Here is a 26,645-nt window from a genome sequence, read left to right as displayed (position 1 = left end):
ACCTTTTCCTGGATTGTATCACTTCAAGCTGCAGATGTGTGATTTGTGCATCCCTCCCCACAGAAGATCCCTGCACATCGAAAAATAGCTCTGAAGGGAAAGGGTTAGACTGAACCAAGAGTGCACATCACCCTTAACCAATTGAGCAGTTTCCCCTGCATTTTATCACACCACCTGCCAACTCCTGGCAACCACAGAGCCATGCGGTTGTCTTTGGTAGAATTGGGAAGGGGTTGACCATTGCCATCTCCCGGCAGTATGAGATGATGCCTTTCAGCATCTTCCTATATCGCTGCTGCCCGATATCGGTGTTTCCCATAGTCTGGGAAATATACCAGCGGGGATTTGAACCAGCAGCCTCTTGCTCCCTAGGCAAGTTACTTCCCCACTGTGCCTCTAATAGCCCATACCTATCCACAAAATAAAATTAATGAGGTGCTCCTTAAGCTTTTTCTCTGTTTGCACCCCTGAGTTGAACACTTGTTCCCAACATGCTATTTTTTAAAAAAAAAACTATTATGAGGGAGAGCATTTAAAAACCCTACCTTCCACTTGCAGCCTGAAGTGATACAGTCTATGCAGAGCTTTGCCACTTGATTGTGTGAGTATGAACCAGACCGCCATTTGTGGGGTTGGAGGAGCAGAAGACCTGGCTAGAGCAGAAGGAGCAACTCATGCTTCTCCTGAATTTCGGATTCTGCCTCTTTGTAAAGCTTGCCTTTGTGGATCTATAGCTCACACTCAATGCTACTTGAGACTGTCTTGCAAGCGTTCTGCCATGAAGTCCCTTTGCACCCACACCCAGAAATAAATGACAGCACACAGGAAATGGGTTGAAACTAGGGCCATCACTTTATTGACTCATTTTAGCAGAGAACTAGAGTGTAGCTGGGGGAAATCGCACCTGCCACCAATGGGGTGGGGCACTACATCCCCTCCTCGGACCTGCCATGGTGACCAAAGGGCTACGCTATTTAGCGGCACCACTCCTAACATCCGCCAGATCAAAAATCCCTTCCAGTGCAACAGTGCAGAGTAGGCAAAAAACCAGCCACCTCCAGGCCAATCCGGGTGGATGGGGAAAATTCCTACTCTGCCCCAAATGGCGACCGGCTAATCCCACACTGTCACCTGAGGGGGGTGAGTGGATGCCGAGGTGTCCCTGCAGAAGGCCAAGAGAGGGCGGGGATCGCTTTTACTAGCGCACCCTCTGCCCCCCTGCTTGGCCCTACAGACTGGTTCACTGTGGGGTCCAGCCTTGTTTCTTGCACCCTGCCAGGACTGGACGTGACATTTGCACCCCGCACTGGATGCGGAGCCAGGGGAAGGGGGGGGGGTTGGGCACCCAGACTCGGAATCAAGAGATGGGACAGAGGGAACTGGTGCAAACCTGGGCTGCAACTTCAGTAACTAGTTTGAAGGGAGCTCTGTAAACTAAGGTGTGGATTCCACTCCTGGGGTGAAGTCGTTTCCCGGGAAACTAAGCCCCCGCTTTGCAAAAGCCTCATGACCTTGAGTGTACACGAGGCTTTTGCAAACCTAGTCAAAAAGGGAATGGGCATCTGTTGTGGGGTTGCTCTCCTCAGCCTCTTCCTGCCTTCTCTAGGGCCCACCATTCCGCTCAGCCACCGGAGAGATTTGTCATTGTGTCAATGCATATTTACCCGGCCGAGGCAACCCTCAGCACTCGCGTTGATAACAGTGCGTCAGAAGCAGGATGGGATCCTTTGTTAGATGTTGAAAGGGAAGCTCTTCTTTGCTGGTATAGCCGAGAGAGAAGAAAAAGGAAACAAGTGTGAGCTACTTAAGTGGTGTTTTCTTCACGACCCTCTGTTTCAACTGCCTGGTTTTCATGTTGATTTATTTATCCACCCCCCAACAAGCCATTGCTCAAAACGTGATGGTTCTCTTCATAAGAAGATCTGGATTTACATCAGGGGACTGTATTTGTTATTGCAGGTGTGGCCAGCCTGAGGTTTTCTAGCTGTTGTTGAACTCCCATCAACTCATGCCACAATACAAGGTGGCTGGGGGTGATTGGAGGACAGCTTCTATCATCCCCAGCCAAGCTTTATGGCAGGGGGTGATGGGAGCTGTAGTCCTGAACAAGAGAAGCTGGGGATGATGGGAGTTGTAATCCAACAAGAGCTGGGGAGCGTCGGGCAATCTCTAGCCTCTCGGCTTCCTCTGTGCCATTTCTCTTGCTTTTGGATGTCTGCTCTGTAGAGAATCAGTTTGCTGCCCTGCCCCCTCTTAACACCACAACTCCACCCGGCCAGAGCCTAAATGCTGTGAATAGATAGCCCCACCCGCTGCCCCACAAAACCACACATTTATTTTATTTAGCATATTTAGCATGAGGGCTCAAGTGGCAGCTACAGCAAACAAGCAGCAGAAACATGAAACATGTGGAAAGAGACTACTATGGAAAGATCTGTCAAGCTGGTCCAAGAGAAATCAAAGGGCAGCAGAGGGATCCAATAGACTGTACAAAAATTTAAAGATACCATTTAAGAGAGAGGCAATTTAAAAGTACAAAAATTTCACATACAAAACTTCTGGGGGACATTGCCCAAATAAAGTTGAAGGGCGCCAAATATAGTTCCAGGGGAAACAAGAAAAGGGAACCAAGGACAGACACAAGAATTGAAATAAACTAAGACAAAATGAGAAAGGAAATAATACTTGGTACAACCTTGGTTCATGAGTTAGCAAAGTCCTGTCCCACTCCTGAGAAAACAACTGGAAAAGCCTTGTGGGGTCCGGCAACAGGGGGAAGGAACGCCAAGCCTTGTGGGGTCCGGCAACAGGGGGAAGGAACGCCAAGCCTTGTGGGGTCCGGCAACAGGGGGAAGGAACGCCAAGCCTTGTGGGGTCCGGCAACAGGGGGAAGGAACGCCAAGCCTTGTGGGGTCCGGCAACAGGGGGAAGGAACGCCAAGCCTTGTGGGGTCCGGCAACAGGGGGAAGGAACGCCAAGCCTTGTGGGGTCCGGCAACAGGGGGAAGGAACGCCAAGCCTTGTGGGGTCCGGCAACAGGGGGAAGGAACGCCAAGCCTTGTGGGGTCCGGCAACAGGGGGAAGGAACGCCAAGCCTTGTGGGGTCCGGCAACAGGGGGAAGGAACGCCAAGCCTTGTGGGGTCCGGCAACAGGGGGAAGGAACGCCAAGCCTTGTGGGGTCCGGCAACAGGGGGAAGGAACGCCAAGCCTTGTGGGGTCCGGCAACAGGGGGAAGGAACGCCAAGCCTTGTGGGGTCCGGCAACAGGGGGAAGGAACGCCAAGCCTTGTGGGGTCCGGCAACAGGGGGAAGGAACGCCAAGCCTTGTGGGGTCCGGCAACAGGGGGAAGGAACGCCAAGCCTTGTGGGGTCCGGCAACAGGGGGAAGGAACGCCAAGCCTTGTGGGGTCCGGCAACAGGGGGAAGGAACGCCAAGCCTTGTGGGGTCCGGCAACAGGGGGAAGGAACGCCAAGCCTTGTGGGGTCCGGCAACAGGGGGAAGGAACGCCAAGCCTTGTGGGGTCCGGCAACAGGGGGAAGGAACGCCAAGCCTTGTGGGGTCCGGCAACAGGGGGAAGGAACGCCAAGCCTTGTGGGGTCCGGCAACAGGGGGAAGGAACGCCAAGCCTTGTGGGGTCCGGCAACAGGGGGAAGGAACGCCAAGCCTTGTGGGGTCCGGCAACAGGGGGAAGGAACGCCAAGCCTTGTGGGGTCCGGCAACAGGGGGAAGGAACGCCAAGCCTTGTGGGGTCCGGCAACAGGGGGAAGGAACGCCAAGCCTTGTGGGGTCCGGCAACAGGGGGAAGGAACGCCAAGCCTTGTGGGGTCCGGCAACAGGGGGAAGGAACGCCAAGCCTTGTGGGGTCCGGCAACAGGGGGAAGGAACGCCAAGCCTTGTGGGGTCCGGCAACAGGGGGAAGGAACGCCAAGCCTTGTGGGGTCCGGCAACAGGGGGAAGGAACGCCAAGCCTTGTGGGGTCCGGCAACAGGGGGAAGGAACGCCAAGCCTTGTGGGGTCCGGCAACAGGGGGAAGGAACGCCAAGCCTTGTGGGGTCCGGCAACAGGGGGAAGGAACGCCAAGCCTTGTGGGGTCCGGCAACAGGGGGAAGGAACGCCAAGCCTTGTGGGGTCCGGCAACAGGGGGAAGGAACGCCAAGCCTTGTGGGGTCCGGCAACAGGGGGAAGGAACGCCAAGCCTTGTGGGGTCCGGCAACAGGGGGAAGGAACGCCAAGCCTTGTGGGGTCCGGCAACAGGGGGAAGGAACGCCAAGCCTTGTGGGGTCCGGCAACAGGGGGAAGGAACGCCAAGCCTTGTGGGGTCCGGCAACAGGGGGAAGGAACGCCAAGCCTTGTGGGGTCCGGCAACAGGGGGAAGGAACGCCAAGCCTTGTGGGGTCCGGCAACAGGGGGAAGGAACGCCAAGCCTTGTGGGGTCCGGCAACAGGGGGAAGGAACGCCAAGCCTTGTGGGGTCCGGCAACAGGGGGAAGGAACGCCAAGCCTTGTGGGGTCCGGCAACAGGGGGAAGGAACGCCAAGCCTTGTGGGGTCCGGCAACAGGGGGAAGGAACGCCAAGCCTTGTGGGGTCCGGCAACAGGGGGAAGGAACGCCAAGCCTTGTGGGGTCCGGCAACAGGGGGAAGGAACGCCAAGCCTTGTGGGGTCCGGCAACAGGGGGAAGGAACGCCAAGCCTTGTGGGGTCCGGCAACAGGGGGAAGGAACGCCAAGCCTTGTGGGGTCCGGCAACAGGGGGAAGGAACGCCAAGCCTTGTGGGGTCCGGCAACAGGGGGAAGGAACGCCAAGCCTTGTGGGGTCCGGCAACAGGGGGAAGGAACGCCAAGCCTTGTGGGGTCCGGCAACAGGGGGAAGGAACGCCAAGCCTTGTGGGGTCCGGCAACAGGGGGAAGGAACGCCAAGCCTTGTGGGGTCCGGCAACAGGGGGAAGGAACGCCAAGCCTTGTGGGGTCCGGCAACAGGGGGAAGGAACGCCAAGCCTTGTGGGGTCCGGCAACAGGGGGAAGGAACGCCAAGCCTTGTGGGGTCCGGCAACAGGGGGAAGGAACGCCAAGCCTTGTGGGGTCCGGCAACAGGGGGAAGGAACGCCAAGCCTTGTGGGGTCCGGCAACAGGGGGAAGGAACGCCAAGCCTTGTGGGGTCCGGCAACAGGGGGAAGGAACGCCAAGCCTTGTGGGGTCCGGCAACAGGGGGAAGGAACGCCAAGCCTTGTGGGGTCCGGCAACAGGGGGAAGGAACGCCAAGCCTTGTGGGGTCCGGCAACAGGGGGAAGGAACGCCAAGCCTTGTGGGGTCCGGCAACAGGGGGAAGGAACGCCAAGCCTTGTGGGGTCCGGCAACAGGGGGAAGGAACGCCAAGCCTTGTGGGGTCCGGCAACAGGGGGAAGGAACGCCAAGCCTTGTGGGGTCCGGCAACAGGGGGAAGGAACGCCAAGCCTTGTGGGGTCCGGCAACAGGGGGAAGGAACGCCAAGCCTTGTGGGGTCCGGCAACAGGGGGAAGGAACGCCAAGCCTTGTGGGGTCCGGCAACAGGGGGAAGGAACGCCAAGCCTTGTGGGGTCCGGCAACAGGGGGAAGGAACGCCAAGCCTTGTGGGGTCCGGCAACAGGGGGAAGGAACGCCAAGCCTTGTGGGGTCCGGCAACAGGGGGAAGGAACGCCAAGCCTTGTGGGGTCCGGCAACAGGGGGAAGGAACGCCAAGCCTTGTGGGGTCCGGCAACAGGGGGAAGGAACGAACGGGTGGACGGCCCTCCAGGAATGGGTGGCAGCTGAATATATGTTAAACATTTACTTACCTAAAACAGCAGGATTCTGAATTTACGTCATGACCCTGAGTTTTAACATCAAATCATTTGGGGTAATAGCATCTTAAATTCAGATCAATCTGTTACTTTAATGGCCTTCCCTTATTGGCCCTTAGTTTCAACCTTCCTATTTTCATGTTGATTTCTTTATCCAGCCCCCTTATACAAGCTGTTGCCCAAACCCTGATGCTTTCTTTCACGATGCTTTTCACCATGGATTTGCATCAGGGGACTATATTTGTTATCACAGTGTTGGATTACAACTCCCACCATACTCCAACTTCTACCATCCCCAGCCACCTGTTTTGATGGGGGTGATCATCTGTAGTCTCAACACAGCAGCTGGGGATGATGCGAGTTCTAGTCCAACAGCACCTGCTGAGCTACAGGTGGGTCATCCCTAGCTTCTTGGCTAATTGCTGTGAATAGCTATCCCTCCCCACCCCTCTAGTGCTTCAAGTGGTAGCTATTGCAAGGAAGCAGAAGCAAGATGAAAGTGTCATGTCTGTGGAAGCAGATCTCTATGGAAATCTCTCTTGAGCACGTCTTGGGAGAAACCAAGAGGTAGTAGAGGGATCCGATGGGCTGTACACAACCCTGCGTTGTTTTAACCAAGAGTCTTTTCAATATGAAATATAGAAATATTTTTAAAATAAAGCATAAGCATCAACTTTAAAATATTTGTAACTTCTAATATAACTTCTGTGTAATCTAACTTCTGACTTTTCAGGGCTCTTACAAGGACCCTTCCATTCCAAACATGCATGATTCCCTTTTGATCAACAAGACATGCAATACTCCTGCAGGGTTTTGTAGCTGAGGATGATGGGAATTCTAGTCCCAAAACATCTGGGGACCCAATTTTAACAACCCTTGGCTTCTGGAATTTATATCTGCCCTTACTGCCGGGACCTCTGAATATGCAATTCTTCTGTCCTCACAGTAGTCATGTAAAGTAGGTCAGGCTGAAGAGAATGACTGGAAATAGAAGTTGGACTACAACTCCCATCATACCTGACTGTTAAGAACCTAACAGCCCTGCTGGATCAGACCCAAGGCCTATCTAATCCAGCATGCTGTTTCCCCATAGGGGCTCACTGGATGCCTCTGGGAAGCCAACAGACAAGAGATTCTCAAACTTGGTCCCAGATGTTGTTGGGCTGCAACTCCCATCAAGGGAAGGGATTCAATCAGAAAAATAAATCCATGCATCACTGGTCCCTCTTTACCAATTATTGACATTAAAAATGTGTTCACAAGTATATGTGCGAGTGTACCTCTATACTATCTATATCTGTACTTGGGATGGTTGTGTGTACCTCTGCAGACATCTCTCCCGTGGGAAATTATTCTCAAGGCTTAGCTTAAATCTGCTTCCTCATAACTGCAGTCAACTTGGGGGGCAAATAGAATCAGTCTGGGTGTCGGGGGGGGACGGGACTTGCAGATCCCTTGCAGACTCAATGTGACGATCACAGCAGAATCATGGCATTTTAGAGTGGGAAGGCTCCTTGGAGATCATCGTTATCTGGCTTCTGTCTGAAAACCATCAGCAAAGAGGAGCCCAGGACTCCATGAGGTGACCTTGGCAACCCTTCTCCCATTTGGGAAAGCATTCCTACTGCCTAGCCTAAACCTGCATTCTCGTATTGGCAGCGTTCAGTGCTGCGCTCAGCAGCAACAGAGAGGAAGTACGCTCCTTTCTCAACACCTTTGATATCTGTGGACTGCTGTCTTTTCCTATGTAGCTCTCTGACAGTCTGGCCTCTGGAGGTGGTAGGAGTCAGACTTACCTCTCCATCTTCTGGGAAGACAAATTCAAGAGGTTCTTCAACACTGTGAAATAGAGAAAGATTTCTTATGCTTTGCTAATCTCTTAGGAGCTACTCAATGGCACAGTAGGGAAATGACATGACTGCCAGAGGTTGCCGGTTCAAATCCCTGGTGGTATGTTTCCCAGACTATGGGGAACACCTATATGGGGCAGCAGCAGGAAGGTGCTGAAAGGCATCATCTCGTACTGCATGGGAGATGGTAATGGTAAACCACTCCTGGTCACTAGGAGTCGATACCGACTCGACGGCACAGTCTACCTTTACCTTTGATCTCTTAGGATTTGCTACAATCTCCATATACACAGAGGAGTGCTAGACAAGGCAGGGGAGTTTTATGAAACCAAGTAGTTTTAAGGAAATAAAGTTTAGCAATTAGCTACTTAACTTGACTCAATTAGCAGCTACCCCAGCTAACTGAGCAAAGAGACACCTTTTAAAGTGCTGATGCTCTCATATTTATATACCGATGGCATTTGTAAGGTAAAGTGTGCCGTCAAGTCAGTTTTGACTCCTGGCGCCCACAGAGCCCTGTGGTTTTCTTTGGGTTTACCATTGCAGGGGGCAAGCAACAGGCCCCATCCAACCCCAGCACAGCATCCCTCCAGTGGCTGTTGCTGGTGTCTGCCTTAGGTTTCTTTTTCGATTGTGAGCCCTTTGGGGACAGGGATCCATCTTTATTTTTATTTCTCTTTGTAAATCGCTTTGGGAACTGCTGTTGAAAAGCAATATATGAATATCCATCGTCGTATTTTTACATGATGATTATTATCCTCACAACCATCAGAGATGTAGTTTGGGCTGAGAGACAAGCATGTGGGCCCACAGTCACACACAGTGGCTTTCATGGCTGAGTGGGGGATTCAAACTCACGCCTCCCTGAGTCATACTCCAGTGTCTTGTGGTAAACAGACACCACACAATCAGCACACCAAATGTGGGGTTTTACATTTCACAATTTTGTGTTTAATTCTGCTTTTCCAAGGTCAGTTTGCAGAAAAGAGGACATAAACCTGTGTCTTGATGGGCTGCTCCTGTTCCTCAATGCTAATATTCATGCTATGATGATTCTGAACAGGCTGAGATTAATTTTAAAAATCAAAGTAACAAAAAAGGGAAATTCTTACTGAATCAGGAGTCAGTTTTACAGTGAATCTGTAAATTAAGTATGGGAGAGGAGGAGGTGTCACAGCAATAATGGGCTATAACTGCTGGGTAATTAACTGTATCTGCATTTCTAAGCAGATTAAAAGTTCAGCTCTCATTTGCCAATGAGGCTGCTGGGAGAATTATTTGGAGAATGTTTTCCAAATATTTTAATGCTCAGTAGGAATTACTCACAATTTCCTATTCCCACCCCCAGCCCCCGTGAGAATATACTGAGAAAACAGAATATTTAGGGCATATTCACCTCAAGCCTACCTTGGCACACACATTGAGAGGCAGGCACAGGGAACCAAGGAGACACACAGGAATTCAAAAATGAAAACACAAAGCCAGGCAGTAAGTGATACTGAGTCCTTCTAGCCTGGTACATCAGTTAGGCAAGTCCTTCCTTCTCTGCTCCTGGGACACTGACTGGAGATGCTCCCCTCTGCCCCTGTCCTCCTGGGATTCTGGGGGGTGAGGGGGAACAGCCCCCCTGCCCTTACTGACCAGCCCCCCCTGCTCACGGGGCCCATTCACTGCTACTGAGCATTGCGATCTGGCCCTTGTCTTCCACACAGCTGCAGGGACCAGGCCTTCCCGCAACCCCCTCCACACACTTGACTTCTGTAGCCCTTTCCACAAATCCAGTCCCAGGACCGCCTGCTAGCTGCCACCTCCTTCCAGTTTGCTGCATTTCAGTCAACTTTGTGCAATGTTTTTTAAATGTATTTTACTTAAATGGCAGAGAGACATTAAGAGAGGCTAAAAAAACCCCCAATTTCTTCTCACCAAGGCCCTCTTCAGAACGTGGAGACTGGAGTAGCACAGGGCCAAGAGGCTGCACTAGCAGTCTGACAGCCCCCACTGGATGCTGCCTCTATCAGGAAAACCCCAGGGCCTCAGGCTTCCCATCTGCCAGAGGGACTTACCTACCCTATAGGGTTGATTTGCAGATTGAAACGAGACAAGCCACACGATTCTCCTTCCCTCCCTGCAACTCCCCACGGGCCTCAGGGGCATCTCTTCCCCACACCTGCTCATTTTGCTCCCAGACTGGGATTGCACGGCCTGGCTCAGATGAGCCCCACACCACCTACCCCAGTGACAGCTGGTTTAACTTTGGGGCCTACCTCCCCTGGGCCTCAGGGGCCATCTTGGAGCACTTGCTGGGGGAAAGAGCCCCAAATGCTCTCAGCATAGAACAGAGCCATGGGGAGAAGGCAAGCCTCCTTTCCCCAATCTTTGGAGAGATTCCTTGGAAGAGACCAGGAACGCAGCATCACAGCCCAGCAGTGCTTGCCCCACAACCCAAACACAGCAGAGTTTTCCATGTTTCCCCCACAGAATTCAGAGACACAAAGAGCACCTACTTTCTCTAAGACAGACCCAGCTTCTTCCCAAAGCCCTCTCTGTAACTAGGAGAGCTACTAGGACCGGCTGACCAGGAGTCTGGCTGACTCATCTGGAAGTCCCTGCTTTGGATCTGGCCTCAGAAGACTTCAGGCAAACCCCGAATGCCTCAGTTATCCCATCTGTGATATGGAACCAACAAGACTCGCCTACCTTACAGGACTGTAGTATGGATCAGGAGACACAGCTATCAGGATCCTCCATTGCTTGCTTTGCCTTCATTCTTTTCCGATTCCCACTCCTCCTCCTGGGCACTTTTACTTTGGCACAGGCCCAGCTCAGGGAAGGCTGCTAGGCCAAGCGGAGACCAGGCCTAAAAAGAGGAGAGGAAGACAGTTTGGACAAGGACCAGAGAACTCCTGCAGAAAGGAATAACAGGAAAAGACAAAGGCCCCAGGAGATAAGCCAGCAGAGCCTGGATGCTGGACAGACAGAGACTCAAACATTAGGAAACACAGCTAAACATGCGATTGTAGCAAGGGCCATCTAGACTCAGCAGGGCTTAAATGGGGGCCTGCAGGTCTCCACCCTGTAGCTGGTCTCTTCAGCCCTTATTGGGTGCAGCTGGTTCAGGCTCTACTTTCTCCTCCAAAGGGAACAGAGGAAAGCCAGGGCTGCCCTTGAAACTCCTCACCACTTGATGAAACGCTTCCCAGCACAGAAGAGAAGCCCCTTACCTTCCATCATGATCTTTATCCTGCACCTGGCACGATGCTGAAGGCGCCCAGGAGAGAAAGGCCTGCTGGTGTCCTTGAAGCCCTTAACTGCATCATCTGGAGATCAACCTTTCTGCTAATCCCGGCAGAGGAAAGCAGAGGCGAGAAGGAAGCAGCTCCTCTCCCAGCTCCTCTCTCTCATTCAGTGATGGGAATGGCTCCAGGGATGGCAGAAATCAACCCCTTTTGCTCCCACCAGAAATTTCTGAGCAGCTGACAGTTGAGAGAAGGCAGTTGGTAATATCACAGAGAGTGATGTCACAAAGAGCAAACAGGGTTCAACAAAAAAAAATCAGCGAGTCACAGTTATAGACCACTTCTCAAAAGAACTGACCACCCACAGGTTTAAAATAGAAATAAAAATATGTGTTATTGAATTCAAAAGAGAGGCTTGACTTGTATCTAAAGAAACACACATGACATTTCCACATGACACAGATCACGCAAGATGTTTCACGTGTCTGGCCACTAATACAGCATTACTGTCTAAAGTCTGATTCAGACATTATGCGGTACGAGTGTACAGATGTCTGTACACCTGTACACTTTTGTGTGAATGGCTGTGCCTGTGTTTATTTTAAAAGTGAACCTGGATATAGGCCAGGATATAGGCCAGAGAACAATTTGTTATGGGGCAGCTAACAAATAAAGTTTGTTTGTTTGTTATTATTATTAGTAGTAGTGGTATTTCCTTCAAATCTGTTTCCTATTATGGTACAGATAGGAAGTGTGCTTCTGTACTGCACTCAGCATAACATGTGAATGACTGCCCTGTGTACAGATCTTTACCTGTGTACATTGTACACTCGTCGTATGAGTGTTGAACATAACATGTGAATGGGCCTTAAGTGTATGTGCTTAACTGACTAGATGCTTATTATTAGAGGAGACGGGGAAAGAAAGCAAGGGATGTTTGGGTTAAGTGGGGGGACATTAAAGTAAGAAGAGCTGGTGAGGACCACTCAGTGGGAAAGGAAGGTGCATAGGAAGGATCACGTCAATAGCTCAAGTCCTTTCCATGTCTCATATGGATGAAGATGGGGGGACAAAGGAGATGGGAGTCTCCTTCCTTCAGGGTAAAGGAGCAAATATTCACCCAAAGAGCTTGTGGAACACCAAGGCGGAATTGGGTTGGATGTCAGTATCCACCCTAACTTACACCCTGAAGCATCCTTGGATAAGGACACCGACATTGCCACTGAGGGGCCCTCAGATGTGGAGAAGCCCTACACAATTGGGAAATATTTAAGGAACTAGATGTAAAAGTGCCCAGAAAGAAGAGTGAGAAGAGGAAGAGAATGAAGGTGAGTAGAATACTGGGTCCCTGGGGAATTGTTGAGAGGCAATGGAGAATCCTGACCCTTGTGTCTTGTTGCAACTCATACAACAGCCCTGTAGGGTAGGTGAGTCTCGTTGGCCCTATCTCACAGATGGGATGATTCAGGCACTGGGGTATGTCTAAGCTCTCCTTATGCCTTTTGTGGAAGAGACAATATCTAAAGTAGGGACTTCCCAATGGGAAATGTGGACTCTTCGTGCCACAGTGACTCTCCCAGTGACAGGTGATGATAAGGTGTATCTTAAGTGCTATTTTTCTTTTTGAATTCTGTGAAGAAAACATGGAAAGCTTTGTTTGTTTTGATAGTGGGGCAAGCACTTCTAGGCTGTGATGCTGCATTCCTGATCTCCTTCAAGGAATCTCTCTAAGGAGGCCCATGATGGCTGGCCACACAGGAGCATTCATAGCATACCTGGAGCCCTGGAGTGGGCCAAACCTGGGAAAGGTGGCGGGTGGAGGAGCTCACCTGACTATTCTATGCTGAGTGCATTTGGCGCTCTTGTTCCCAGGAGGTGCTAAAAAATGGCTCCTCGGCCCCAGATGAGGCAGGCCCCAAAGGTTAAAGCAGTTGTTAGCGGGGTAGGTGGTTTGGGGCTCATCTGGGCCAGGCTGTGCAACCCCAGTCTGGGACAAAAATGAACAGGAAGGCGTCTCTCAAGGTGGAAAAGGCGATGCTCCTGAGGTAGTTCCTTCAGGGCCACAGTGTCTTGCTCCAGGCTCAGCCAGAGTATTCTCCGAGGTACAGATCAGGGATGCACCAGACCTTGGATTGCTCCAGGGGGGACAAGTCAGGACCTCAACTACAGCTAATAGGAAATACAGGAGCTGGGTTACAATGGCAGAGACAGGATGTTGTTTCAGCAGACTGCTGGGTTTTATAGGTAGGGTGACTTGGTTCTGCTCTTTCCATAAGGAAGCTTTGGTTCTTAAAGGGGCCTTGCCGAGTTTTTCAAGTGCTTGTTCTGATTGTGTGGGGCTCCATTATGACCAGTAGGTCCCCCGAGGACTCTTCCAAATCGGTGGACGACGGCAGGGTTGTGCCCTCAGGTCTTGGTGGGGACACTTGTTCTCTCCATCTGGGAGGTCCTAGTGGCACAAGGTCACCTTGTGCCTTCTGCTTGGTCTCTTCCCCTAGATTTCCCAGGGCCTGGGATCATGACACCTGAGGCAGTACTCTGGCCTCAACCACACCATTGCACCCCCCAATATCTGCTTGTCAGTGCTGGCAACAAGCTTGGCAGGTGTTGATGGAGTGAAGTCGTAGTGCTGGCTCCCAGAAGGCTGCCCCTTTGGGGCTTCCACTCTCCAGGCAGGGAGGCTGAGTCCAGGAGGGGCAGCCTGAGTTCAGAGTGATGTGAGGGCTTCATCTGCTTCTGACTGCTGTTGAGTCAGCTTGCTCCCTTGGACTGCTACAGGGCCCTGCAGCCTCACCTTGCTCTGCCTCACCAGCAGCTATGATAAGCCCAGTCGAATGGCTGCTCATCTGTCCCCACATAAGAAGGCACGTCTTAGAGAGCCAACGCTCTTCACACACATTCCTTTGGGAGATGCCGCCATGAACAGCTATAGCTGGGAGGAATGGGCCCTTCAGGCCTCTCTTCTTGGTCTCCAACCCTGAGAGGATGGTTGAGCCTCCATGGTGATTCACACAAAACAAGTAATGAATCCTGGGACCTGCTCCCCCCTCCAATATGTCTTTCCTCCCCTGATGACCTTCCCATTGCACAGAAGTGAGGAAAAATAGAATTCTACAACCCATTATTATGAGTCCACAACACAATACTGATAGGATTGTTGTTGTTTTTTAAAAAATCAATGGATTCTATTTTGGTATCATTTTTTTCTTGACGTCATAGACACTCCAGAGGAACTTCTTCACATACTGATTGTTCCATCTTTAATCAAAGCATAAAATCTTTGGAGAATGCCTGTCCTCATACAGTACTTAGCTGAGATGCCTTACATTGCATCTTTTAGACTGCAATATTAGAAAAAGAGAATTCTCCCTTCTGCTGTTCTTTTTGTCAGGTTGGATTGAGACTCTGTATGGTCTATTTTTCATTTCTTTTCTTTTTTAAAGGCATGCTATCATAACCTCTGGAATAATAACAACTGAAATAATATTACAGAATCAGGACCTATGCAAAGTGTCCAGTGTCCTAGGAATATCGGAAGCTGTCTTATACCGAGTCAGACCGTTGGTCCATCTAGTTCATTCATGTCTACACGGACTGGCAGTGACTCCAAGGTTTCAGGCAGGAGTCTCTCTCAGCCCTACCTGGTGATCAGGGATATGTGAAAGGTTTCTGGTACAAAACCATTTGTACCTGAGATGGGCTGTTTCGGGCGATTTGTATACAAAACAAATTGCCCAATGTCCAAATCTGAAAGTTTTGTAGCTGAAACAAATCGCCCCTGTTTGGGTTCCAGAAGATTTGTTGCTTCAGATCTCCATTTTGCGATCTCTGGTAGTCTGTCTCCTTCAGTCTCCATTTTGTGTTTTGATGCCAGTTTGAATTTCCCACCCTTCCAGCCTGCAGATTGGTCAGCGAAAGCATGGGCTGATCTGCAGGCAATTGCCTCCTTCTTCCTTTTAAGGCTTTGCAAGAGTAAAATTTACCCCCATTGGCCAGGGGGAGGTCAAAGAACAGCAAGGGTGGTGGAAATTTTCGGAGGGCTTTTCTCAGGGGTGTGCGTGGGAGAAGAGAGAGCTTTTGCCTAATTGTTCAGCCTTGCCTCCGTCATTGTTCAGCCTTGCCGGCAGCCTGCCTTTTCTCCTGCTGCTGCTGCTGCTTCTGCTTCAAAAAGAGAATTGGGAGAGAAGAAGAGAATTCCATCTTCTTCTTTTTAACCATTCATTGTTCTGCCTTGCCAGCCTGCCAACTATGCCATCCTGGGCTGGGGTGGATTCTCTCCTTCCTTTTTTTGCTTTTTGTTTGTTTTTGTTTTGAGAGAATTGGAAGAGAGGAGAATTGGATTCCACCTCCCCCCCCACCCCGCCCATTCTTCCTGCTACTGCTGAGAGAATCACTGCTACCTGCCTGTGTGCTCTTTAGAATCAGCTTAAATAGGTGTTCTGTTTAGCTTTAGAGTTTAAATGGGGATCCCCGTTAGCTAGCTAGTACTAGTGGGTGGTTAGAGGGTAGCTAGTTCAGATTAGGGATACAAGAAATACCCTATTTTGCTCTGCTGAACGTGCTGGCTCTTTGCATGGGGCACCTGGTGAGAGGCAGCATGGAGAAGACCAGTGGCTGCTGCTCTGTTGCTGACTGCTGCACTATCAGCAGCATCCTCCCTCCTTCACTTCCACTGAAGGAGCCCCATTGGAAGTGAGAGACAGAGAGCCCTGCTGTTGCCAAAACAAGATGGGGGGGCACCAGGCAGCTGCTCTGAGTTGCCTTCCACTTGGGGCATCAGCTCTTTGCTTTGAGACCCAAAGGAACGGAAGGATGGAGAATCCTGCTGCTGCTGCTGCTGCTTGTGCCACCCTCAGCTGGAGAATGAGGAAGAGTCAGTGATGAAGAGGCAGAGTGGAGGAGGCCAAACAGCCCCCGACTTGCTCCACGCTGCCTTCTGGCAGGCAAGTGACAGCATCGCCACACTCTGGGAAGAGCAGAGAGCGTTGCCCAGAGGGCAGAGCCAGCAAACCGATGTGTGCCCCCTCAGATGTGAAGCAGTGTCAAGATTGCGCTGAAGGAATGTGAGTCCCCGTGTCTTGCTGAAACAAGAGCACATGGCAGCAACCAAGGTGGCTCTTGGGATGAATGGAGGTGGAGGGGTCTGCTCTGAGGGGCCTGTGGTGGTGTCGCTTTAAACAGGGTAGTGAAGAGAGTCCTCTGATTTCTCAGATAAACAGAGAGAAGAACATGAAGGGTGAGGTTTGAAAAAACTTCCATTACTACTATTTATATACCACTTTTCGACCCAAGTTGCCATATACCACTTTATTGATTTATTTTTTTTATTTATTTTTACATTTTATATCCCGCTCTTCCTCCAAGGAGCCCAGAGTACTACATACTTAAGTACTACATACTTAAGTTTCTGCTCACAACAACCCTGTGAAGTAGGTTAGGCTGAGAGAGAAGTGACTGGCCCGGAGTCACCCAGCTAGTCTCATGGCTGAATGGGGATTTTGCACTCGGGTCTCCCCGGTCCTAGTCCAGCACTCTAGCCACTACACCACGCTGGCTCACAAGTTTCCAAAGCAGTTTACACAGAGTAAGAATCAAGGAATAAAGATGGATCCCTGTCCCCCAAAGTCACACAATCTACAAAGAAACCTAAGACAGACACCAGCAACTGTCACTGGAGGGTTACTATGCAGGGGTAGATAAGGCCAACTGCACCCCCACCTCTGTGCAATGAAGAGAATCGCCACTTTTCAGGACTTGGAGACATCTGCTGCCAACTGGGCAAAGAGGCACCTGTTAAGAGACCTTTAGAGGCAAGAGGATCAATGGCCATTGCTGAGGCTCATGACACATCCTCTTTTATGACACCTTCGGGGCTCAGCTGCTCTTTGTGGGAGAGTTAGGCGAGGAGGGAGGAGGCAAGGTGGAGAGGAGTTGGAGAGATAGAGAGGAAAGAGAGTGTTCGAGTCCATTTCTCTCTCTGTGTGTGTGTGTGTGTGTGTGTGTGTGTGTGTGTGTGTGTGTTTGAAAGTCTGTCTGTGTGTCTCTTTTCTTGTCTTTGTCTAGTCCTTGTGTCATATTTATTTATCCATCTATCCATCCATTTATTTATTTATTTATTCAGTGATACAGTTAGTGTTGGAGTGTGTTTGTCTTGTTATCTGGTTTGTTTGGGGTCATTTGGGGGGGATGTGGGGGGAGGGACAGTCAGCTTTTAGTAAGAGGAGGGATAATTAGGGAGAAATTAACTATTTCTCAGGGAGGGAAATGGGGGAGAAGATGAGGAAAGACCAGGGGCGTAACGATAGGGGGGCAGGCTGGCATGTGCCCTGGGCGCCACTTGGTAGGGGGCGCAAAAAAGTGCCCCCGCCGATCCCCTGCCTTTCCCCCCATTTCTTTTTTGTGTGAAAATTTTTGTGTGTGTGCAGCAGGCAGTCGGCAAAGAGCAGTCCCCCTCCCCCAGTTCCGGCGCTCCCCCCCCCCACATTGCTCCTGGACACCACGGCGCGGGCGCCTAAAGTTTGCAGTGCCTGTCTGCTTGCTGCTTCGGCGTCGTCAACGGACCACTCTTCGTCTCTTTCTTCTTCATCATTCATATCACTCCGCTGACGCTCACTCCCTGCCCCGCGGCGCCGCCCCCCCGCCACCAGTCGTGCACGTGTGTCGGGAGGGAGGAGGACACGCCGCGCATGCGTGTCTGGCCTGGGAGGAGAGCTCGCCGCCTGCACGTGGACTTCGTCTTGCGTTCATCGGCGGCGACCACGAGGCAGGGTGGGAGTCGGACTAGAGCGTTTGTGTTGCTGCTGCCTGTGGCTGTGTCTGTGTGCGCGCACATACATTGGACAAGGAGCGGAGGAAGGATTCGGCCTGCCTGCCTCATCACAATGCAATAAAGCAAGCGTAGTGGACAAGGACAAGGTGTGTGTGTGATGATCTCTCTTGTATTTGTAATTTACGGTGTTAACTTGTGTGTCAAGGGGGAATAGCTGGGTGGTCGCAGCTCTTCGCTTTGGCACTTGGGCTGTGAGTGGCCATTATTTGCTCTCTCTTTCCCAAAGCAGAGAGAGCCCAGGCGCAACTTGCTAGCAGGAAGGTCCCCCAGCGTGCCTTACTTCCGCCAAAGCCTCCTTAGGATCGCCCCTCAAGCACCATCCAGATTTCAGCGTCAGTCCTTGCCAGGCTTGCCCTGGTCCTCACACTTGCTAATCATGCTGGATGTGTGCTCGGGCCAGGCCGATCCCTGGTGGGAATTATGTATTGATGGGCGTGCGGTGAGAAAGCGGGGAGTGGATGCCTCGGGTTGGGGCAGCAGCAGCCAGCAATGGGGAATCAATCTCGTCTCTGCTTTCTGCTGGAGCACTGGTGGGGGGCTGGAATTCCTGCCGTTTTGCTAGACAGGAGAGGAGGAGAGGCGCTGGTCAGAGTTCTGAGTAGGTAGCCTTGTAAACTGGCAAATTCATGGAGAGCAGGTCTATCAATGGCTACTAGTCTGGTGGCTGTGGGCCACCTCCAGCCTCAGAGGACAGATGCCCCTAAATCCCAGTTGCAGCAGGGCTGTTCTTATGTTCTTATAGCAGCAACAATGCATGCTGCATAGCAGTAGTCAATACATGCTGCATAGCAGTCTTTCTGTTTTTTTGGTCTGCACAGCAGGGAGGGGGGAGACACAGGACACCAAATCACTAATAAATAAAGAGAATCACCATGTTAAAAGTTGCCTCTTTGCCCACTTAGCAGGGGATTCATCAATCCATTTTCCACAGATCACAATTTCAAATTCATTTTATGGTCCCCTGTTACTTGACACTGTATTGCATGCCTTTTCACTTCACAGTCACTGTGCATTTTGTAATTGAGGAGGGATGGGGACTATTAAATTCACTGAACTGACTTGGAAAGCTTATAAATGAATTCAATTTCTGAGCCCCAGCTAATTAAACCATATTTACTGATGAGATCATTTGTGATGAGAGAAATCTCAATGAAACTTGCAACCATACCATACTGCATTCAACACATGGGACAGGATTTCTTACAGTGATTTGGATTTTTGCCCATTTTAATGTCAAAAACTGAGGGGCAATGATACAGCTAACCTCTTGCCTTGAGTGGACCTGGATGTCCATCTGCTATGATACAGTAATGTAGGCCTGAGACCATTCCCATCTCACAGTCATAATTCTGATGTTTGAGACACAAGCCTACTTCACAGGGTTGTTGTGAGGAAAAACCTAAGTATGTAGTGCACCACTCTGGGCTACTTGGAGGGAGAGCGGGATATAAACTATAAAAATAAATAAATTGAAATACAAAAAATAAATACTGTTTTCTCTCAAAAAACAATAATAGCACCTCTGCTGACTGGAAGAACTGCAGGCACAACCAACCACCACAAACCAGCGCTTAGTAACAAGCCTTCTAATGTAAGTAAAGCAAACATTTCTAGGTCAAATGCAATTTGATGTTAAGCAGTGTAATTTATTGTAAATGAATTAATTTAAACACTTCAATCATGTCTTTCTCTAGTACTATTAATTGACTTGCATCATCCACAATTTAATAAACCTTTTAAAATATAATTTAGGATGATGTTCTATTTAATATTTCTTTTCTTCATGAGCTGAGCTTCAGTGATGGGGGTGGAATTTTAAATCTTGTCTCTGGGCCCAATACAACTTTGCTACGCCCCGACCACAATACAGAAACAGGTGTGGGGGTGTGCTGGCTCTCAAGAATTCCAGTATACTGGAAAGCATTAGTGTGTAACCAGGGGTGTCAAATGCAGACATAGGTGTGGGGGTGCTCTGGGCTCCTGGGAGGAAGAGGGGATGTTGACATAATGAACAAATTCCCTTATAGATGAGAACATCATGATGCCATGGAAGAAGGCAAGTGGAGCTGAAGGACGGAAGAGGCGGAGGTTGGAGGCAGAGGAAGCCAAGAGGTCGAGCAGGTTCTTCGTGCCCTTCTTTACAAGGGCCAGAACAAGTAGCTCCACACCACCTTCCACAGAGTCACCAGCACCTGCTCCAGTGTTTTCGGAATCCGAAGGTGGATCAAGTGCACATCCTCCACAAGTGGAGGAGGAAGTCCAGTCAGATGAAGGTGGATCAAGTGCACATCCGCCACAAGTGGAGGAGGAAGTCCAGTCAGATGAAGGTGGATCAAGCGCACATCCGCCACAAGTGGAGGAGGAAGTCCAGTCAGATGAAGAAGCTGCCACAGATTGTGTGGACGTGACAGGAGGGGAAGCCGGTGGTGATGTTGAGTCTACTGATGAGAGTGAGACTGAACCCAAGGAGGAGGAGGACACTATGTGCAGTGAACCGGATGCTGACCAAGAGCCTCTAACTGTTAGGCAGGAAGTGATTGAGCGGCATGACATCGGACTTCTGCAGTTTGACCAGGATACTAGAAGACCTATTCTCCCTGACACGCTGAGAACAGAAATGATAAAGCTGGGTGCAAAGTATTTCCAGAACTCTGAGGGGCCTTTCCTACCAACTAAAAACCGTGCAATGAACAAGACTTGGTTCAGGGAGAGATTGGGAAGTGGCCGTGGTGAGGAGGTGACTCGCAAATGGCTGGTCTATTCCCCTTCTAAGAGGTCAGCATTTTGCTTCTGCTGTCTTCTCTTTTCCCGATCAGAGCATCAGTCAACATTGGAGCAGGAAAGTGGATTCAACCACTGGAAAGCACCTGAAAGGATTCCTGTTCATGAGAATGCCAAGAATCATCGGGAGCACTTCGCACAGTGGAAAGAAATGGAAAGAAATATAGCTGGAAACAGAGGACTCATTGATGCGGAACTTCGGTCACAGATTAAGAAGGAGAAGCAGAGGTGGTGCAAAATCTTGAAAAGAATCCTTAACTGCATCAAATACCTTGCAACTCAGAACCTGGCTTTGCGAGGACATAGGGAGTCACTTCAGCTAGACAAGGATGACGCCAATGTAGGAAATTTCCTTGGCTTAGTAAAATTAATGGCTACTTATGACCCAGTCATGAAAGAACACCTGAACCATGTGGAAAGTCATCCTGGATCCCCCTCTTATCTCTCACCGGCAGTCCAGAATGAATTCAGCCACCTGATGGCATCCACTGTTCGCAAGAGTCTACTGAGAGGCATTCGCAAAGCAAAATACTATGGCCTCATGTTCGACTCGACTCCTGACCTGGCACACCGTGAGAAGACGTCACAAGTAGTTAGATATGTACAAATTGATTATGAGAGGACTACAGTCCGTGTGAGAGAGTCCTTCCTTGGTTTTATCCAGTTAAGCCGGAAGGATGCTGAGAGCTTGACTGAAGACATCTTGAAAAAGTTAGAGAAGGACGGAATGGAGCTGCAAGATTGTCGGTCACAGTGCTGCCCAATGGATATGTGAGAAAAACAACCTGGCAGTGTTTGTGAATTGCGACAATCATTCACTCAACTTGGTGGGTGTACTTGCAGCCAAAGAGGATGTGATGATGGCGACATTTTTTGGAACCATTGATGCCATCTACGTGTTTTTTTCTCGCTGAACACAGCGCTGGCAAAAACTCAGAAACACCATGCCTGTGTCAAGTCAGAGTCTGAAACCAGGTGGAGTTCAAGGACGGAAGCAGTGAAGCCAGTCAACAACCACCTGGAGGAGATACTTCAAGTTCTTCAGGACATGAGAGATGATGAAGATGAGAACATTGAAAGCAGAAGTGATGCAGGGCAACTGCGCAACCACTTGTTGACTTATGGTTTTCTGACTCTACTAGGTTTTTGGAATAAGATCCTCATTCAAATTGACCGTGTTCAAAAGAGGCTGCATGATCCTAGCATGAACTTCCATGATGCTGCTGTGGATTTGAAAGCCCTCCAGGATCGTTTGGATGGTGAGAGAGAAGTGCTGGTCAGTGAGGCACTCAACGTAGGACTTCGTCTCTGTCAAGAATGGGATGTCGACTTTGAAAGACATCCGAGACGGAAAAAACCAATGCCTGGTGGGAAATCAAGAGACGCTGGGTTAACAGCTAGGGAGGAGATGAAAAGAGTCATGAAGGGAACACTTGACCGTCTTAATAGAGAACTGGACGAAAGGTTCACTCGCCTGCATGACACTGATGCCAAGTTTGGGTTCCTTCTCGATATCGAGGGACTGTGCTACAGTGCTGACAGAGAGAACCTAAAGAACTGTGAAAATTTCTGCCAAATGTACAGCACTGATGTTGATGTGGAGCTATATGATGCGAATTTGGACTGCAGAATGTTGCTAGCGGCACAGACCGACATGAGAGTAGCAGGACCGGAACAGCTTCTCAAATTTATAGTTCAATATGGAGATGATGCCGCCTTCCCCAACTTCCGCATTGCTATACAGATCATGCTGACCATTGCAGTTTCCGTTGCCAGCTGTGAAAGATCATTCAGCAAGTTAAAGCTGATACTTTCCTGTCTGAGAGCTTCCATGGGTCAAGGCAGACTCTGTGATCTTGCTCTGCTGAGCATAGAGAGAGAGGAAACAGACCAAACTAACTTTGATGGCATCATAGACCAATTTGCATCTATGAAAGCAAGGAGGGCCAAGTTATGATTTTCAGGCATGTCATAGTTTGCTAATTAGAAAATTAATGAGCGTGAGTTGCAATTTCTGCATTTTTGGTTATTTATTGCATTTTTGGTTATTTATTGCATTTTTGGTTATTTATTGCATTTTGAAATTTTTGGTAATTTTTGTAATTTTTTAAATTTTAAAAATAAAAGTTTTCTGAAACATGTGTGTCAGTCAGATGTATGTTGGGGGGGGCGGCGGGGGGGGGGCGCAATTTCAGTGCTTGCCCTAGGCGCCGTTTTCCCTAGTTACGCCTCTGGGAAAGACTTCTTTGTGTTGGAAGTGAAGGACTTTGCACTGGCTCATGTCTCAATGAGAGAGGGGGACACAGACTAGTGAGTCAGAGGGCAAGAGGGGTCAAGACATTGGCCATCACTTCTTTACTGCTCTGACACTATCCCTTTGATATGTAGATTGCTCCTCTCAGGGACTGACTTCCTGCCTGCCTGGCCACTTCCTCTTCTTTTCCTCCTCCTTCCGTTCTCCCTTGCAACATGCAAGCTCCTCTCTTCCCTGCAGCAGGGAGGAAGGCGCAGAGAGTGTCCAGGGAGGCAGGCAGCTCCAGATTGCCTTTGCCTTTGCCCTTCTTCTTGCCCCTGCTCTGCTCTGCTTGGAAGCTGTTTCACTCTCTTCTTCCCAGGGTCAGCTCTGCATCTTTTGCTTTGGGCATGGCTTTCAAGTTCAGGTCTCCTCTTCTCTCTTCACAGCTTCAACCCGTCTCCAGCTTGACACATGTTGCATAAGATCTGTTTCTCCCTGAGGTGAAGGGTGTACAAGACAATCGTCTGCTGAAGGTTTGAGAGCAGAGCCTGTCTTTTCCTCTTCCTTCCTGATGGTGTGAGAATTGGGGGGTGGGATTCCATCCCAAGGAAAGAGCTAGAGAGATGCCACTCAGGAGGTACATATTCGGATCCATCTGTTTAGCGGGGAATGGGAGGAGGGAGAAGGAAACTGCCAAAGAAACAGGAAGAAGAAGAAAATGCTTCTTTCTAGGTTGACTCCCATCTCCCATTGCTTCTACGATCTGCTTTTCAGCCTCTGTTTCTGCTGTGTGGTCTGCATCTTCTCCCTCTCAAAAGAGGAGATTATTTAGAGAGTGTAAAAATAGTGCATTCAGCTCATTTAAGGACAGGACTCTCAATGCAAAATAGGGTGTGTGCAGTTCAGTGGGAAGTATCGTCTTCATAATTTTTCTTTTAAAAACACTTTTGTTCAGTCACATTTAAGCATATTTGCTTAAATATACTGGTTTGTTCTCTCTAGAAGCCACGTAAGAATACTGTGTGTGTGAGTGTAGGGGGATGATATTGAATTTGCAGTGGACTCACCCCATAGTTGTTGCTTGATCTTTCCTCCTACGGAAATGGCCTCCCCAGATATAAGGCCTGCTCTTTATTTGGGGGGGACTTAATTTGTGTGTGTGTAGGGGGATGGTGCTTAATTTGCAGTGGGGGGGTCTTCAGTGGGAGACCCCACCACTAGACTCGGCCCATTGTTGTTGCTTGACCATTTGTCCCCACCCAAATGGCCTCCCCGGAGATAAGACCTGCTTTTTATTTGGGATGGGTTTTGTTGGGTTTTTTTTAGTGTGTGTGTGTGTGTGTGTGTGTGTGTGTGTGTGTGTGTGTGTACACTTTAGTACTATAGCTCCTTGTGTGTGGCAAACACAGCAAAAATATAGACCGCCCCCCACCCTTCTAGAATTGGTGATTCAATTTACACCCCAAAGATGTCTGGGCAGGTAGGAGGAAGATCTATGAGCAGACTGCCAGGGAGAGGGAGGGGTGATGCTGGTCGCAGTTGGGGGGCAGTGACAGGTGCCTTCTCCCCAAGTCACCCCTGCTCCTGATTTTGCCGGCTCTATGCAGGCACATCTACTCGGATGAAGCAGAAGCACAGCCAATAGTTTTGGCTGAGCAGAAGTTGGCGGGAGCTCCTACCCTGTCAGGGAAGATGCTCTTCCGGTGGCAACTGTGGAGGAGGTGCAGACTGTTTGGCTGCTAGCCCAGCCAGATGGGTCTCACCATCCTCCCAATCCCCCTTAGCAGTGCAAGCCCCCAGTCAGAGGGTGAGGAGGAAGTCATCATTCTTCTCATTCCTGGACCTGCTCAGCTCCAGACCAAGAGTGGTGATAGAGGTGTCCCTGAAGGAAACAGCAGCCCCACCACCACTGAAAAGGGCTGTGAGCAGGGCTGGTGAGCATGGTGGCCGGTGAGCATCATGGCAGCACGGTGTGAGATCACTTGGAGCTCTGCCTTAGTGACTCTTCCCACTGCAGGGCATGGGTCAGCAGGGCAAAGGACCCAGAGTGACTTGGGCGATGGTGATGCAACAGCTCTGTGGGCCAGTTGCAGTGGGCTGCACACTGCCTTCCAGGCCCTCACTGTGCACTGGTGGGGGCAGGAGAGATGGGGAGCCTCTGGCGCTGGTGGCGTGGACACCTCTTCCCGTGCAGCATGACCCTGGGGGGCTGTGCTGCATGTGGAGGCTATGGACACACACCACACGTCAGATGAGCTGCTAGCAGCCACGGCCCAGTAGGTGGATTCTTGGGTTCCTGGGGAGCCAGCCCTCCAGCAAGGCTTCCTGCTCACTGACAATGCAGCGAACACAGCCAGGGCTGCTAAGCATGGTCAACTGGTGCACTTCTGTGGTGATGTGCACACTTTCCACCAGGCCGTGCAGGATGCGCTTGGCCTCCAGGAGGGAAAGGCCAGGTGCAATAGGGGGCTCCCACCACACAGGCCCTGCTGGGGCTCATAGCCAGCCTCAGTGTCCACCCTGGGACACCCCCTGGTTCCGGAACTTTGCTGCTCTCTTGGAAGTGCCACAAGGCTGAGGACTGCAGTGGTGGATGGGCTCAGACACCTCTTGGGTGCATCGGCATGGCAAACCTCTTGGTTGCATTGGCATGGCATGTCCCATCCTGTCACTTTGAAGGGGAAAGCTGTCACCCAGGTGGAGACACTACCTGGTGGAATGTGTTAGGCAAGCCAAGGGGAAGAGGCTGGGTTGCAGCCAGGAGGAGGGGGCTGGAGCCCCCAGGAGAGGGGGCTGGGTCGCAACCAGGAGCAAATTCAAACCATAACTGGGGTTGGAAGTTGCCTATTCTGGAAGGAGGGGGGAAATTCCCCTTCAGATTCAAATGCCTGCCTCCAATTCAAACACTTAAAGTGAGCATTAGGAGCTCCCAGGGCCCATATTTCTGAAGGAAATATGAACTGCAGCAACACCTCTAGATGAAAAGCATCTTTTGGTTGTGACAACTCTGCTTTGACTGAACTCCCATATTTTGTTTGCATCTTGATTACAGTTTGAAGCAGCAGATAATCTGAATGGAATCTGTTAAATCTTTCAGATGCACAGATAATCCAGGTACTTGCTTAATCTTTGTTCAATGCACAGTTTTTATTTTTAGAGACAAAATCCACGTACTTTTCTCCAGCAAACATTGATTGAGAAAATCTCATTCATATACCAGTCATTTGGAACACGGTCTTGAACATGGATAACATGGAATAAATAGTTAGTAGCTCAGGTTTCTCTTCTTTGGACCTGGTAAACTTCTCCAAAAACATGGTAGTGATACTTTCTTTTATGCTCATGTTCCACTACATCTGTGCTGGCTTCCTGTTTTTAAAAAGAGAGAAAACTCATTTTCTCAAAGAAAATGTTTAATTTTTCCTTCTTTATTTCTCATACTGATAGCCTGCTCTTCCTCTAAGGACTTCAGTGCAGAATAAAGGGTTATTCAACTTTATCCTCACAACAATGCTGCACGAGAGATTAGACTGCGAGGAAGAGAAATTGACCAGGGCGCTTTCCAGAGTACACACTACAAAAGTGTCACTACTGTCAAGTGTGCTTCCGTACTGTCTGTGTTTCGACATTGCAAACCCTGTGCTGTCAGAAAGGTGTCATCTGGAAAGCTCCCAGGGCATTTTCCAGATTACCTGCTGAACAGCGGTAGTTGACTTCAGCTTGGCAAAATCGTCTTGAAATCGTAAATAGCGGTTGTTGCGCAAATCCAACACCAGGGGAGCAGTCTTTTCTAGCTTGCATGAAACTTTTGCATTGGGAAAATACAGCTATCTATTTACAAGGTTGTAGCACCGTATTGCAAAGAGAAAACCTGAAAGAAGGCATTGGAAATGTGGTC

General features: G+C 50.0%; 2 protein-coding genes across 9 annotated transcripts in view; one reads left to right on the top strand and one right to left on the bottom strand.

The window, feature by feature from the left end:
• Nucleotides 1–829: 829 nt before the first annotated feature.
• The window catches only part of LOC128342857 (rap1 GTPase-activating protein 1-like), a 125,974-nt gene continuing 100,158 nt past the window's right edge, over nucleotides 830–26,645 (bottom strand). Inside the window, exons 9-13 of one of the 7 annotated variants that reach the window (XR_008315201.1) lie at nucleotides 25,922–26,116; nucleotides 10,887–11,138; nucleotides 10,363–10,522; nucleotides 7,530–7,654; nucleotides 830–1,759 (exon numbers count right to left, since the gene is read on the bottom strand). The gene's annotated coding sequence lies outside the window, so the exon portion shown is untranslated. Of the gene's footprint in view, nucleotides 1,760–7,529; nucleotides 7,655–9,072; nucleotides 9,462–10,169; nucleotides 10,317–10,362; nucleotides 10,523–10,886; nucleotides 11,139–12,730; nucleotides 12,746–25,875; nucleotides 26,117–26,645 lie in introns of those variants that run through there. The other 6 variants (XR_008315200.1, XR_008315202.1, XR_008315203.1 and 3 more) reach the window with 6 other exon arrangements.
• Nucleotides 19,168–22,642, top strand: LOC128342856 (uncharacterized). Of its 2 annotated transcripts, XM_053290884.1 has the most exons (3): nucleotides 19,168–19,321; nucleotides 19,758–19,949; nucleotides 20,004–22,642. In XM_053290884.1, the coding sequence occupies exons 2-3, from the start codon at nucleotides 19,769–19,771 to the stop codon at nucleotides 21,284–21,286; spliced, it is 1,464 nt and encodes a 487-aa protein (XP_053146859.1). In that variant the 5' UTR covers nucleotides 19,168–19,321; nucleotides 19,758–19,768; the 3' UTR covers nucleotides 21,287–22,642. The 2 variants fall into 2 exon arrangements, with proteins under 2 accessions (XP_053146859.1, XP_053146858.1); XM_053290883.1 differs by having other exon boundaries at nucleotides 19,758–22,642.

Source organism: Hemicordylus capensis, chromosome 2, assembly GCF_027244095.1.
Source record: "Hemicordylus capensis ecotype Gifberg chromosome 2, rHemCap1.1.pri, whole genome shotgun sequence".
In the NCBI taxonomy this organism is placed as follows: Eukaryota; Metazoa; Chordata; class Lepidosauria; order Squamata; family Cordylidae; genus Hemicordylus; species Hemicordylus capensis.
This window is presented reverse-complemented; position numbering and strand designations above follow the sequence as displayed.

Coding starts and splice junctions, on each gene's coding strand:
- LOC128342856 (XM_053290883.1), top strand. CDS start 19,769: ATGATGCCATGGAAGAAGGCAAGTGGAGCTGAAGGACGGAAGAGGCGG.